The 16,862-nt window shown below is 32.9% G+C and overlaps 1 protein-coding gene across 1 annotated transcript; it reads right to left on the minus strand.

The window, feature by feature from the left end:
- Window positions 1–1,631: 1,631 nt before the first annotated feature.
- On the minus strand, window positions 1,632–3,490 carry LOC140841260 (strychnine-11-hydroxylase-like). Its single transcript, XM_073208539.1, has 2 exons — window positions 2,408–3,490; window positions 1,632–2,296 (listed from the first exon to the last, which is right to left on the minus strand). Exons 1-2 carry the CDS (start codon window positions 3,473–3,475, stop codon window positions 1,679–1,681), a joined length of 1,686 nt encoding a protein of 561 aa, XP_073064640.1. The 5' UTR covers window positions 3,476–3,490; the 3' UTR covers window positions 1,632–1,678.
- Between the last annotated feature and the right edge of the window lie 13,372 nt (window positions 3,491–16,862).

The raw sequence follows: 16,862 nt of genomic DNA on the forward strand, positions 1-16,862 counted from the left end.
ATTTTATTGATAATATCCATAGGAAACGCCCTCTCTCTTCTCTATTAGCATATGTAGACTGATCAATAACGCCCACAACGCATTTAACAAAGTTATAAGCATATTAAGGATTTAATCCAACCAGCTTTTTTCGTGGTAAAAAAGTGTATTGGCCAAATATGAGACCTTTCAATAGTGTCACCCACACGATTTCAAAGTCATGCACTTTGAAATATATCCAAGTTTTCATTTCACCAATATCTAATATTGAATTGCCGGTTTAACTCCTATATCAAATTGACAAATTCACGACTTGTACTTTAAGATGAAGTTGGTTTCAATCGATACATCATATTAATCTGCAAGAGTCTCAGATTTTCGAAACCTTTGTGATATTCTCCCCATTTAAAGATTTTGTTAGTGGATCCACTAGCATTTGATTTGTGGGAAGATATTTGAGTACAAAATTCCCTAATTTAACCATATCTCTTAATGGTCATAGTTAGGGATGGCAATGGTCCGGGGCGGGGGCGGGTTTGCCATCCCCATCTCCATCCTCGAATTCCATCCCCACCCCCATCCCCGTCCCCATCCCCGCTTTTTCGGGTTCGGGGAATCCCCGAACCGGAAACTTCGGGAATCAACATCCCATCCCCGTCCCCATCCCCGTTTCAAAAATATCAATATGGCAAGACGATGATGGATTCGGAGATTTTCTCAAACCAAAATTTATTATTATCTATTATTATTAGAGATAATATTAATATTCATAACAATATCAATATTAATAATAATATTATTATTAATATTGTAAAAAATAATAATATTATTATATTATTAATACTAATATTTATTATCGATATTATTTTTGGGGCGGGTTCGGGGATTTCGGGGATGGGGATAATAGTCCCATACTCGCCCCGAACTACATCGGGGATTTTTTTAAATCCCCGAACCCGAAACCAAACCCGAACAAATCGGAGATCCCCATCCCCGTTTCGGATTTTCTTCGCGGGGCCCCAAACCCGTGGGGAAAATTGCCATCCCTAGTCATAGTTGATAGAGTATAAAAATCACAATAAATAAATTGATAAATAATTGCAATTTTTTGTCTGGCTGGACACCATTTCATTGATTGTTAATTACTGTTCAAATCCAAATTGGTTTTGGCATTGCAATTGTATGAGTTCCATTTACCACAAATATATAATTGAGTGATAAATGCATCATCAATTGACTTCGACAAATTCAATTATTTTTTTCTATGACAAATTTTTTAAAATATCCCACGCGTAAAGTACAGATATTAAGGAATTATATATTAAATAAAATTTTTACTAGTTGAAAGTTGAGTAGTCGTGCCTGTACGTTTCTTGATGACTTGATCAAACTCAAGCATAAGACTCAACAAATTTTATTTATTTCACTCCTAGTTCATTCAACAAAAATACATAAAAAAAAAAAAAAAAAAAAAAAAAAACTAATTAACCCATTACAATCTAAAAGATAAATTTAATCACTCTTATTAAAATCAAACCAAACATTAAATTATAATATTCTACGTCTTATTTATCTTTAATTTTCCTTATATTATAATAACCCGTAATATATATATATATATATATATATATATATATATATATATATATATATATATATATATATATAAAGTATAATAAATCGCAGATAAATTGTTTGCTCAAAGGAGCTTGGCTGGTGTAGCAACCAAGCAGAGTGGAATTTTCTTACGCATAGCGACCCCTGTAGCTTCTTCCATATCAATATCCTCCGGTGACATCCCTTTGGGAAGTTCCCAATCAAAGCGGAACAAAAGATTCGCAAGTGCGAGTTCCACAACCGCGATGGCAAAACTGGCTCCAGGGCAACCTCTTCTCCCAGCACCGAAGGGTAACAACTCAAAATGTTGTCCTCTGAAGTCAATCTCGTTATTCAGAAACCGCTCCGGCCAGAATCTTTCTGGCTTCTCCCAGTGTTTCGGATCCATTCCGATTGCTGCTGCATTGAACAGCACTCTGGTTTTTGCCGGGATTTCGTATTTGTTGTCGATCACGCAGTCCTCTAATGTTTCTCTTGGGATCCATAGTGGGGCGGGTGGATGGAGTCTCCATGCCTCTTTGATCACCATTCTTAGGTATGCGAGTTTTGGGAGATCGCTTTCTTCTACTTTTGACTGTCCTTTGCATACTTTCCTAACTTCTTCTTGAGCTTTCTTGAGGACTTCCGGATTTCTCATCAGTTCTGCCATCGCCCATACGATTGTCACCGAGGAACTATCGGTGCCAGCCATGAATATGCCCTGCAATTGATTACCACAATATATATAAGAAAATCATGAATGTAAACAGGGATAATATAGCAAATATTGGGTTGATTGGGTGTCATATATATATATATATAGTACACATACCAAGAGAAGACCCTTCAAATTTACATCTGTTAGAGTAAATTCTTTCTCCATTTCCTTTTGAACTCGAAGCAATACATCGACGATGTCTTCGTGATCTTGTTGAGCTCTCTTCGGGTCTCTGTGTTCTTCCATTTTTTTGCTCAAAAAGATGTCCACTTCCTCCATATTTTTTTTCAATCTCCTGTCTACGCCATTGAACTTGTTTAGCCAAGCCAACCATGGAAAATAATCAGCCACGTTGAACTCAGCAGCCAACTGCTGCGTATCATGAAACACATGCTGATATTTGCCACTCCTTTCATCGAAATCTTCATGTTCTTCAGCACTGCTAGTCTCTCCGAAAGCCACCCGACGAACGGTATTATTCGACAGAGCGAACGTGAGCACGCTCAGATCCACAGGGTTTTCGGAATTAGCAACACGATCAATCATGAAGGTCATCTCTTCATCACGTACTTTTGCGAAAGATTGGACCCTTTTGTTTGACAGCAGCTCCAGAACAGCGATTTTCTTCGCTTCTCTCCAGTAGTCACCATACGGTGCTACGGAGATGGTACCTAAATTGTAGGTGATTCTCTTGAGAGAATACAAGACGGGTCTCCCCGAAAAGATAATATCGTGCTTCTTAAAGATTTCTCGTGCCATATCGGCCGATGACACGACGAGGGTCGGCACGGATCCTAGCTGCAAGAACATGAGGTCTCCATATGTTTTGGACAATTTAATGAGAGCCCTATGAGGCAACTTTCCAAGCTGGTGAAGGTTGCCTATAATCGGGAGCTTCTTCGGACCAAGTGGGAGCTTTCTTTTCTTTTTCGTCAATTTTAACAACAATAAAATTGTGATGAAACTGATGAAAAGCAGCAAGAAAATTTCGGAACTCATTTTCTGCTCGGTGTAGATAGAGAGCTGCTTTGATTTGATGATCGATACATGAGCTAGCTCAGGTAAATTTATAGAGACGTCAGACGTCGATTTACTGTGCAGACAAATATGACTTCTGTAGTCAATTGGCTCAGCTGGTGGCGTGGATTCACTTAAATCAAATGTGGCTCCTCCCTGACCCATCCATAGTCGTAAAATTGTATTAAAATATATATTGCAAAAACCAATAATTGATATTTGGGTTTTTTTAAAAATTCTATTTAAAACAAATATTTTTAAAATTTTTTGAAGCTATTTTAAAACTATGTCCCTTTAATTTAATTTAATACTTATTTTTTTGAAGCTATTTTAATATTATGTTTAAAATCAAATGGAACACTTTATGATTAAACTTTCAATTAAACAGATATTGAACACCATGTCATATGATTTTGGCGCTATGTGATTTTGATCATTATGTTCTTAAATTGTAGTTTTGATCAGGTATTTTTGTTTTTTTTAAATAATTTTAGTTCTTTTTCCGATATGAGGTTAATATGATGTCGACATGAAATGTCACATCGACAATCAAGTTGGTAGGAACTTTGTAAGATGTGTGGCTTGAATATGAAGAATTTTACTCAACCTGTTTCCAAATATGCTTCGATAGAGTGAATGGTTGAGTGGTCTTATACCACAGACTTGTAAGTTTGAGTGGTCAAATATGTCAATAAGCTGCTTTGAGACCGGTTGAATGATTACTTCTGAATCTTCAATAGAACGGTCGAGTGACTCTAATACAGGAAAATGCATCTTGATCTAGTATTGTAAGTCATTGTTTTTATCGCCAAAACTAAGGGATCTAATATGATACCATGAAATACCTGTTAGAGTAGATGCCCTGCAAACCAACTGTTGGCTAAAGATTTTATTGACTCAGTTGTAATTAACAATCTTTATTTTAATATAATTCATTATTTCATGGTTTGTTATTTCTTTATCTGTATACCCATGTGAATAACATAGATAAAGACCTTAATTATACTTTAATACAAATGAATCGTAATTCGATGTTGAAACTCGTTTGTAAACACTGTATAATCTAAATTTGTTCCTAGTCGATTCAGCCGCCTAAAACATGGATAAAGGTCGCTTGAGCTCGAAACTAGAATTTTTGATGTTGTGTACTGCGTTTCTTAGTAAGGGCATAGAGATGTCCAAACATGCAGATGGATAGTCATGTGATGATTATACCGAAAAACCCTCTTCCAAGTGGTTATCATTCATCGAGAGGATAAGTCTGTGGTTATGATTGTACACCATAGTCCTTACGACCCGGGACAACAATGAGGCTCTATATGTTAGGGCTGTGCTTTGACTCGTTTACCGGCTCCAGGAGAGTCATCAGGTGGCGAGGTTGGGTACAGTTTACGACACATATAGGAGCCAGTGCATTGTAGTAGGGGATTCACCGCTCACCTGTGGGTGTGAATATCCTATGTGATCTTATGAAATTATAGTGTGTGATATCTCTGGCTAGAGTATGAGATGTACGTTAGAGAAAGAGTTCTCCAACCATACATGTGATGCCACTATTTATAGACATACTACTTAATATTCATTCATTGATAACTTATGTTGAACACCACTAATTCCCTTTTGTTTTTATTTCACCCAAAAATTCCGTATGAACAACTATCTCATAAACTTAAAATTCAAGCTTACACAACACAAGCAGTATTAGATAGTATAACTCCAATACATATATCCGCTTAGTCCCAAGATGCTAATGGCTTTCAAAATTCCTCAAGACAAGGTGTCTACCTCAATTCTTATATTCATCTATCGAATAACCTAACCATCAGTCATACCCAACTTCCTAGATAAATTAAATTCCCACAACGTAGAATCTTAACTGTTAAGATCATGAATAAAACTTATGACACATCAAACTTAAGTTCCCAAAAATTTGCGAACTCAATGTTTATTCTTATAACTTAGCTGACCGATCAACTTTACCTCAAATCGTTATCACCCTGAATTCTTAATTTTCCACAACATTAATTACTAACGCTTAAATTTTCGAGCCCAATGTTGATTTATCCTACCATTCCCTTGATTACCATTTCTTATAATATTATAATCCAAATACTCCAAGGTTCTAATGATCCCTTCGAACTCAAATCATCGAAAATTCCTATCACTTAAACTATTCAATTATAACTTACAGCTAGACTAGTCCGCAAATTTATTAAAATTGCAAATATTAGCTCTTAATTTCCTCAAACATTATTCAATTTGTCCTAAATTTCGAAAATTCCTCCATTACCCATAGCTCTTGGCATTCCTAATTCCATTTTATAGTTTCTATGTATCATAAAGTTCAATAAATTTAAGCTTATTAAGCCCAAAATCAATTTCCATAGCCTTGAAAAATTACTTATTTAACCCAAGTGTTCCTCCAAGTTCGAATTTAATCATAAAAAATTTCGAAATTTGCAATTTGGCCCTTAAAGTTCTTGAAAATTACCATTTTGGCCCTACAACCACACGAAATTTGCATTTCCGGTCCCCAATAAAATTTTTGATTTTAGCCTCATTAAACCTTAAAATTCTCAAAACTCAGAATTTAATCCCAAACTTCGGTAAATTCGAAAATAGTCCCTTAGAATTTTATTTTTGCACTTAGGTCCTCAAATTATTGGTTATTACAATTATGCCTTAAAGTTCTCAATTCGTGCAATTCAATCCTTAAATCCAACTAGGGGGAGCATGCATCCTAAATAAATTCTACGCTTTGTAAACTTCCAAAGATCGTCGTAGTCCCGAATCATTAATCCTTACATAGAGTTCTCAAAAACAAACTCAGCTAGCAACCACGAACCATCAATAACTTCTTAGAAAATCTACAAGTCTCAAAAGCGTTCGTAATTGTCAAGTTTAACTTATGACCCACAATTATAACATCAGTACAACTAACCAAAAATTAATATAGACAAATCATTTCCAACTTTTCCTAATTTCCAAAAGCAAAATTCTTACTCATGTCCAATTCCACCACACCAGCATGCAAGAAAGTTGAATAATTTCTCGTTTCATGTCGTAATATGCATAAAAATTTTAAAGATCCAATCTCAAATCATAACGACAGGCAAACCTATATTCTAAAACGTATGTCATGTAAACATACAGGTGATAGAATTAAAACATGCACATGCTGAAATCATGACTTGATGCTTACTACTTAAAAGACTTTAAAACATTAAAACTTACAGACTTGAGGTGTGACTTCGTGAGCTTCTTGCAACTGACAGTAGGCATAAACCTTTACAAGAACACCGCTCTGATACCAACTGTAACGTACCGTACTTTTCGTACTCAAAATTTGCGGAAAAATTAAAAATTTTCTTGAATGTAAAAATGCTTTCAATGTCTTCCATAAAATAACTCAACCAAGTCCACCATAAGATATGGTTGCTCAAAATAGCTTAAATAAAGTTTTCTCACGAAAGGTGTGCTCAAAGTATTTCTCTCGAAACAAGAAATCAGAGTAAAATTAACATTTGCGTAAAAACATAAACTTTTCGGTCCTCGGGTTAGCCTCCCGCTCAGTCCAAGCCTGCCCCTTGGTCGCCACCTCCTGTCTCCTCATCAACATACTCACCTGCATCGATCAAGTGTAGTGAGTCTAAAGACTCAACACATATAAACTGGAAATAACGAGTACTACGTAATAAAAACACATGCAACTTTAAAATAAGACATACATACTTTAAACTTGAACTTGCAAGGTAAAACTTGAACGTACGTACATACTTACTTTGACGTGCCATAAACTTTTCTTAAACATTCTTGCATACTTGAACATACTTAAACATACATGGCTTCATCATTTTGCGTAGAGGATGTTTCAAAGCAAGTGACCCATACATAATAAACGCCTGATCAGACAAACCACAGTACTGGCTGACAGGGACGTATCCACTGCCACATACATGAGATCCCCGTTCATAATTTAACGGTCTGGTTGGTCCCCGTTCATAATTTAACGCTTTCCAACCACGATCTAACCCGTTCATAATTTAACGGGGTGGAGAGGTCCTCGTCCACGTTCACCGACTTCCAAACCCATTCATAATTTGGTCACGAGACAATTAGCATACCTCAAAAACTTAAAATATTTTCTTTTACACGTCGACATACTTACTTGGCGTTGAGGGATTCGTTGGACTTCGACTGGGGACGTTGCTGCACATACTAACATGAATTTGCATACTTAACGTGCATAACTTAACGTAGAAATCATACTTACTCTCGGGTTCGTCCACTACTTAGGAAATTCTAAAATTTCCCATGACACGACCTTGATAATCCTTGCACTAAACCATGACATCAAACCTCAAAGCATGCTAAAATATTTTCCCCAAAATATGCAAGACACGGACCCCGTGCCTACCTCCGTGTAGGGGTCCGTGTAGACTCGGGTGAGAAGACTCGAAAGGAAAGGTGGACACGAACCCCGTGCTAGGGTCCGTCTGTGGGTCCGTGTACCTACGGGACAAGCAAACCCACGAAAATTCAATACATGCAATGCTTATCATTCTAGACTCGATTGTACGGATCATGAACCGACACCCCGAGACCCATCCTAGCATGTCGTAACATCAAACCAAATGCGTACAAACACCCAAAGCACCGACGTTCACCCTATGACACATACAATTCGAAAAAGTGGCAATTGACACCAAAATCGTTTCTTACGACTTCTAATGAATTCAAGTTCCTATCGACACTAACCAGCATACAAAATACCAACCCAACATCATACTAATCATACCTAGACGCAGCAACGATCACCCGTCGATCCCCAACAAAGCCTGCAACAATAAAATCTCAAGAACACATCAATACATAATTTTCTGAAAACGTAGTTTGAGCAGTCCCACGAAAAACGTCATAACTCACTCAATATTTATCCAAATATTTCGAATTTACTGTCAATTCGAATGTATCAAAAAGTTCTACAATTTTCGTACTGAAAGTTTTCTCAGAATCACGACCAAAAAGTCGCAGTATTTAAAAATACAGTAAAAACGAGTTTTCAGATCTAAAAATTATTTCAAAACTGATCCAAACCATTTTCTGCTCAAACGACAACGTCACACATGAATTTTTACGCATAAAAATAACACAACACATAATATGACAAGATCGATGCAGAAAGAACAGACTATACGTGCCTTTTGATATTTAAAAATACCGTAACGACGATACCGAAGCGGAACAAGTGCGAGGATTGATCCGGGACGAACGTGACACTAATTTCTTGCAATAAAATCACTGAAAGTTGCTGGAGAAAACAGAGAGGGAGGGGGCGGCTGCTGTGTCTCTTAGAACCCTAGGTTTCTTTCTCAAGAAAATGAGAATGCAAAATGTGTGTGTGAGTGTTGATTGTGTGTGTGGGGGGTGTAGAACGTGTAGGGGGTTTGTGTATTGATTAGAGAGATAATTAGGGGAGTTAATTAGATTAATGAAAATACTAATAACTAATTAACATGCTAAATAAAATACTAATACCCCACTAATTAAGTAGCACCCTTAATTTAGAATAAAATGCACAAGTGTCAAATTTTCAATATTTAAAATCCCCAACTAATCAAATTAGTATTTTTGAAAAGTTTAAAATCTTGAAATCGCCTAATAAATTAAATTAGGCTTTAAAAATGCTAAATTTTAATAAATCGTTTAAATGTCATTTTCTTGATTTGAAATAAAATACCCCATTTTAAAATCACCTAAATCGTCGCCGGTCTCATTTCCTCGATCCCGCCTCGAATAATCGCCTGAAACATAAAACTCGAGGAAAACGTTTTAACGTGAATCAACTAAATATATTATAATTTAAAAATAATGCAAATTCATAAATCATGAATTAAAACCAAAATTAATGAAATAAACTTGCATTAAAACTATTTAATACAATACATAAGGAGTTTAACAACTTGCATGCATGTGGTTCACGTGGACCTCAAATTTTCGGGGCGTCACAGAACCAATGGTTGCAGATTCGATCGGGATATATGAGATGAAGGGACCGTACTGTACGCTAATCATAATCGACTGGTTCTTGCAGGCACTATCAGTGATACCTAGGGAATCATGGGGCGATGCTACTAGACGCTCTTACCTGCATGGTTCGATGGGTTTAATCAGAAATATGATTTCTGACATTCTCATGATCAATTGTTAATACATAGAATGTGACAAATAAGGGTAAGCCCGCATAAAGAATTATGTCCTAAATCACAAGGAGTTGTGAACCCACGGCTAGCTGTATCCCTAAACCATTGAGGATAACACAAGCACTGGATCGTTTGTTCCCGTTGAAAAAGAATAAATTCAATATGTTGAATTTATATTATGATATAGTAAATTCAAAGAGTCAATTTTTTTATGATTAAATTATGGGAGAATAAATTCAAGGATTTGAATTTATAAAATTTGAGAATTTAATTTATTAAATTCAAAAGTTGGGTTTATTGAATATTAAATTATGGAGGTGGTGAATGAAGGAGTTAAATTTATAATATTAAATTCAAATGTTGAATTATAATGTATTTAATTTATTAAGCTCAAAAGTTGAGTTCATTAAATAATAAATTAAATAAATTGGTGGGAAATATGTTTAATGAGATTGTAGGAGTACAAGCCCACTAAATAATTAAAGTCTTAATGGACTTTGATTAATTAATTAAACTAGTTAGACTAGCTCAATTAATTAATCAAGCTCATTAATGTTAATTATAGTTATTAAGTTATGACTTGATTATAAATAGAGGTAATCAAGCATAACCATAGCCACCACTATTTGAGAAATTCGAAAATCCTCTTCCCAAAGCTTGGAAAAATCGGCCACCTCCTTTTGAAGGATTGATTTGAGCCGGCTCTCGTTTTAATATCCAACGCAAAATCTCTTATATTTTTCTAGTGCATATTAGAAAAGGATCAAACCATCTAGTCGTGGACCTGATTAGAAGAAAGCAGTTCTGGAAGAAAGTTCGTAGAGATTTCATCGAGAGCTATCTCCGTCAAATCCGAAATAGTTGGAGCCGTGTGATTAATTCATCAAATGTATGAAATTCTAACGCCCTATGAATGTTTATGATAAAATCATACAAGTGCTCAAACATAAATATATTTTGATTGTCAAAATAAAATAAAAATTTTAAAATTTCTACTATGTTTGGGGCACAAGAAAACCGAGATCCAACAATACCATATCGACACTCATGTTGCAAAAAAAAAAGGTAAAATTACCAAAAATTTAAAGATGTAGGACTAACATTGAAACTTGACAACTAAGATATTCAGAATCGCAAGGACGCAACTTGGAGGATAAGTATTATTTGATAGATGTTAAGGTAATTTTAGTTATTTTAATTGAAGTCCATACTTCTTAAAAAATGATTTCGCCTTATATTTTTAGAAGATTTGGCAATATTATAGTGGCTTAAGTTTCTCGTCATCTTATAAAATATTTTAAATAATAGTAAGTTTAGCGCACCTTCAATTATTTATAGTTTTTGTTCTTCTTTTTTATAATTATATTTTTTCAAAATTTTCAAACTTTTGATAACTTCTCTACGATTTACGTGAAAATACGCGGACATCGTCTCCCGTTGAACTAAAATAAAATATTGGGTCTCATGTGAGACCGTCTCACGGATCATAATCTGTGAGACGGATCAACCCTACTTATATTCACAATAAAAAATAATACTATTAGCATAAAAGTAATACTTTTGCATGGGTGACCCAAATAAGAGATCTGTCTCACAAATATGACCCGTGAGACTGTCTCACACAAGTTTTTACCAAAATTAAAATAAGAAAACAAAAAAAACTTATATTTTATTTCAGAAGGGGAGAAATTTGAACCTTAACCAACCTAATTCATATGTTGAATTTGACCTATTGGACTAACGCCCCGTTTACAATATGTTTTAATCAGTCAAATTTGACGATATATTTCAATCTGCATTATTGAAGAGAGAGAGCTTGGGACGATCCGAGGGCTTCCCCCTTGGAACGCCCTCCGAATTTTGATTGGTCAACGTTAAATAAGAAAATAAATTAATTCATATTTTTATTTGAATATGTCTCTTGTGAGATGATCTCATAAATCTTTATCTGTGAGACGGCTCAACCCTACCGTTATTCACAATAAAAAATCATACTCTTAGCATAAAAAGTAATATTTTTGCATGGATTACCCAAATAAAGATTCGTCTCACAAAATACGATCCGTGAGACCGCCTCACACAATTTTTTGCCTTTTTATTTATGATTCAATCATGGTAGAATTTGTTCTGCACCGTCTCACACACGTTTTTTTCTTTTTATTGATGATTCAATCATTGTAGAATTTGTTCTGCACTCCCATACAAACTTATTTGCTTTTCTATTTTTGATACATTAAATTTTAATTTTTTGATCCAAATATTAACGTGATACCAGATAAATCATCAATTTTTAGTATTATGTCAACAATTCGAGGAAATAATACTGACATTAAAAAACAGTGAGTGTATTAAAACAAAAATTTGAAAATTTAACGTACAAAAACCTAAAAAAACAGAATGTTAGATTTAATTTGTCTTTAGATGGACACATGGAAAAGATTAGCTGACATCAGCAATCTGACGACGTTTTATGTGGTTACAAAGTAAAATATGATTTCTCTAGTGAGATCAATTTTGCAAATAACAACGGTATTCGAAGTTACTTTTTATATGAATAATAATATGTTTTACTCAAATTAATATATATTGTACAATATATATTTGATATAAAATATAATATTTTGTATTTGTTGAGGATTGAAGTTGAGTTTAGAGGAGGGGTGAATAAACTCTACTCGTTTTTCGTTCTGATGAGGTACTAAAATCCTGTTACGGATAGTAGTTGATCTTGTGCAAATACTTTCACCTGATTACAGTAGAACGTGCGGAAACAATCTGATGAAGTAGTTGGAAAAACAATAAAGCAGTAGACAGCAGTTGTTTATGGAAGTTCGAAGATAAATTCTTCTACGTCTCCCCTTCTTCTGTTTCCAGAAGGTATAACTAAGAGACTTTGGATATTACAGTACAACACTTGTACACACCCACTTCAGAAGGACTTACACCTCAGCCTACTGAAACTCTTAGTTTCTCAACTCACAAAAATGCGAAACACAAAGTTCTGAAAAGACTCTTTTCAGATTACAGACTCTTCTGATAAAATATTAGTGCAGTAAAGATCGTGAAGAGTGTAAGAATTAGTAGCACAAGATGATCTACAAAAGATCAGATATAAGCTATGAAGCGTGTGCTACTTTTCTTTGTGTTGAACTTTAAAATGCTCAAGGAAAACTGATATTCGTTTGATAAGAGAGTAGCTTTGTTCTTTGAAAAATGATATTATGCGAAGTGTCGTGTCGAACAAGGATTTGATCCAAGTATATATAATCGACTGAGTTCAACGTTCACAATCAGAGAAGTCTTCAGATAACTGATACAATCAGCTTTATTATCGAAATAGGTTCCTGCAGAAAAGCTATAAAACAATCAGTCTTGTTTTATACTTAATTGGGTAATATGCATTAAATGACTCCGTATAGTATTTAATGCTGCAATTAATACTAGTACTAGGAACTCTTTAACGGTAACAATTAAGGTATCAACGTTAGAAAACGTTCTCTACTGGTTTGTATTGTTATCTCTTTACTACTGGTTTAGTTTTACTAGAGCAGCAGCTACTGAAAAGCTATTTTGTTGTTCTGGTCTGCTGGTCTACTGGTTAAAGTTATCATCGCCACAATAAAATTCATATCTAACAGTATTCAAACGAGCATTTATTATCCAATATTTCTTTATAATATAACTAACAAAAAATGATATATTTATATTGAAAAATAATATTTTGTACATAAAAGTGATATTTTTTTACTCAAATCAACATATATTACACATTATTTTTTCATTACATAACTAATGCAAAAATTGATAGTTTTCATTTAAAAAACTGATATTTTTTTGTAGAAAAATATCGTATTTTGGACATAAAAAACAATAATTTTCATGGGTTGGACTAGATTAGAAATATGTCTAACAAATTTGACATATGAAATTGTCTCACGAGAATTTTTTGCATTTCAAAACATTTTTTGTTTTTTATTTCCATTTTTTATGTTGAATTCCAAGGCGAAGAAGCGTCAAAAAAGGAATAATTCAACATTATATCCTTAATGTTTTAATCTATTCCCATTTTCATCCTCAAATTTCCTATGTGCTGATTAAATCCTTCATATTTTCTGATTTACCTCAATTATGTCTTTAATTCCAACTTTACCTATGTTTTTTTTATTGACCTTTTTTTATCTGCGTGCGTGATATTGTTACACCTATCAAACATGTCTAAATATATGAGACTACACAAGGTTTTAGCCTATATATAATATATCTGAGTTGGTCTATCATGCTTCCATAAGATAAAATAAATCATTTACCTTTTTGACCGAAATTTCTCCGAGTCGTGTCCACCGGGATTTATTGAATTCTCCTCACAGCCCAACCATGTAGTCGCAACAGATGGTCCTCTCGTAGATTCATTCAACAACATTTAACAAAACCTCGTTCGTTCCTACCTCAAGGTATATAATAATGGATTTAGTTAGAAAATTATACATGAGAGTGACAATAACATTGAATTTTTTTAGGTTGATTCTATCCTAAATGTAGGGACACTACCTCATGATAGAATCAAGCAGGGGCGGAGCCACCCTTGGACTAGGGTGGGCTCCAGCCCCACCTAAATTTTATAATTTTTTTTTTAGTTTTTCTACATTTTTTTATTTTTGTCTTATTTTAGTGTTTTTTTTCTTTATTTTATTGATGCAAATTTGAAAAAAAATTTAATCATGAGTACTTTTTAAAAATGATTTTATGCAAATATATATAATCAAATTTGACTTTTTCTCGCATTTTGCTCAAAAGATTGAAGAACTTGATATCAGTTGATTTTTAAAATTAACTTTAAATTTCAAATATAATTTTAGATTATATTTACAATAACACAAAAATATATTAAATTTAGCTAATATGGTAATAGAATTATGTATTGTTAAATATTTTATTATATCGTTATTTAATTTTTATTAGTACTAAAATTTTTATAGAGTTTTAATTTTTTAATATGAACTAGTATATGTTTATAATAATTGATTTTGAGAAAAATAAAGTAATGATTTTGAGAAATTGCGCATATTTTCCATGTGAATCATAGTATGTGATATTATATGATTTATCAATGATTTAAATTTTGTGTATAATGACTTAAATGATGTATCAAACCTTTTATTTTCTATTAATGTCCATATTATTCTTTGATGTTTGTCAATGTCATTATTTTTTTTTACCATGTGCTTCAAAAAATGATGTGAAATAACTTTGGCTTTTGACCGCAATAATTTTTAAGAGTAAAATATTTGAAAAATCTTTGTTGGAATTAAGATAAGGCAATACATCAATTCAGTATATGGTTAAACAAAATATCGATTTCAACCCAAATAACTTATCGAGCTGAATTAATAATTAATGAGTTTTATTCTAAAAAAAATCGAAGAACACAACTTCAATAGTGTTTTAGCTCCATGTTTTGAAGATACTAATATTAAATATTTTTGTTCTATGTTTTCATGAAATCAATGTTTACATATTTTTAATTTAAATTTTTTAGTTAATTATTTAATTTATTAAATACAGTATGGGACGGAGCCAGCCCGAAGTAATTTTGAATCCTGGCTCCGCCCCTGGAATCAAGGGCCCAAATTTAGCTACACATACATGAGGTCCACTAATTTTTTAAAAATCACATATGTGTGTGAATCTTGTCCATCCAAACCATGTGAAGTAGAGCCCCCCACATGTAGTATCGACTTAACAGATATTTTAAAGTATTATCCCTTAGTGTGTGTGTGTGTGTGTGTGTGTTGAAATACAGAACGTAATTTAATTATTCACAAGGAATTGAATAATTCCGAGTTAATTTGTCACGCCATCAAATTTTGTGCCTCCACATTGTACGGACAACTCTTTTGAAGTCCACCAGATCATTCAAATATTTCATGCATGGCCTTCAATTGTCAAATAAGACCGTGAAATGTTATCTCAATTATCTAAAAATGAATATTTGTGAGTGTTTTAATATAAATTTAATTAAAACAGATTTTTTTTAGTTTTTTTAAGCTTTGATTTTATTATATTATATTTTTTTTGTGTGTTTAAAACAATCAGTTTAGTTAACCATTACTATTGAAGGACAAAATGGAAAACATACATTTGTTGACTATGAATACCACACATCTTTATTATACAGTGTATATGTATAATATATATACATTTTTTTATAAATATTTTTTCAAATAGTTGTAATTTCGCAAGTTGAAATTTGAGGTAATTTATGACATGTTAATTAATTAAACAATGAGAAATTAATAATGGCCAAGAAATTGAATAATATCAATAATGAGTAGGTATCTTGTAAGACGATATCACGAATCTTTATCTGTGAGACAGGTCAATCCTACGGATATTCACAATAAAGAGTAACCGTCTCATATAAGTTTTTGCCCAAATTATTTGCATTCTCCACGCAAAAAAATCACAATTTCCCCCATCTGATATGACTTGTTAATTAAAAAATGAGAAATTAAATATGAACACGCAATTGAATAATATTAGTAGTTACGGTGAAATTGTTTGGATCATCAACCTTTTCTCCACGCAACCCAACTTAAAAAAACATAATTTTATCTATATCTTAAAAATTCAAAAGATTGACGTCATATAATTTATTTAACTCGAAGACTCTATATTTGAGATGACTTATGTTTTGAGTCCGATATTCAATTATAATAATATAAATTCTTCTCTCAGCCAAAAAATGTTTCACTCAAATTTTTTCAAAAACGAGTACATAAAAAGTAATTGTTACATAATAATATGGTATCAAAATCGAGTTTTAGCATTGATATAATACTATACATATGAACGTTACTATACATATGAACGTTACGTCAACGTCAAGTTAATATCACAATAACAGATGGATCATAGTACTCAAAAGGAGATGATAAACTTGTATCGTGAGCATGAAAATGTGTGCCTGGCGCATATCCGTCTCAAACAGTTACAAAGTTCACTCATATTAAGGTAATAAAAGACATAAAACAACATTAAACATAACAAATAAATCTATGAATGCTATATTTAAAAGAAAAGAAAAGAGAGAGACAAGAATTGAAGTAGAAAAACGAATATGACGAGTTAAAATTGAAATTTGATAATACAAAAATCTAAATTCGCAAATAGCCGAATATATAAAACCAACATTGTAATTTTTCCTATTAATATATTGTTGTAAAACGTTTTCAATAAAATATTTAGAAACTATATTAAAAACTTTAAAAGATTATTTTTCATCATATTTTGATAATTAACCAGACTAATAATTTGACAAAGTCGAGATGTTCACATATATTGAGAAAATA

The sequence above is a fragment of the Primulina eburnea genome, chromosome 9, assembly GCF_022965805.1.
Source record: "Primulina eburnea isolate SZY01 chromosome 9, ASM2296580v1, whole genome shotgun sequence".
Classification (NCBI taxonomy): domain Eukaryota; kingdom Viridiplantae; phylum Streptophyta; class Magnoliopsida; order Lamiales; family Gesneriaceae; genus Primulina; species Primulina eburnea.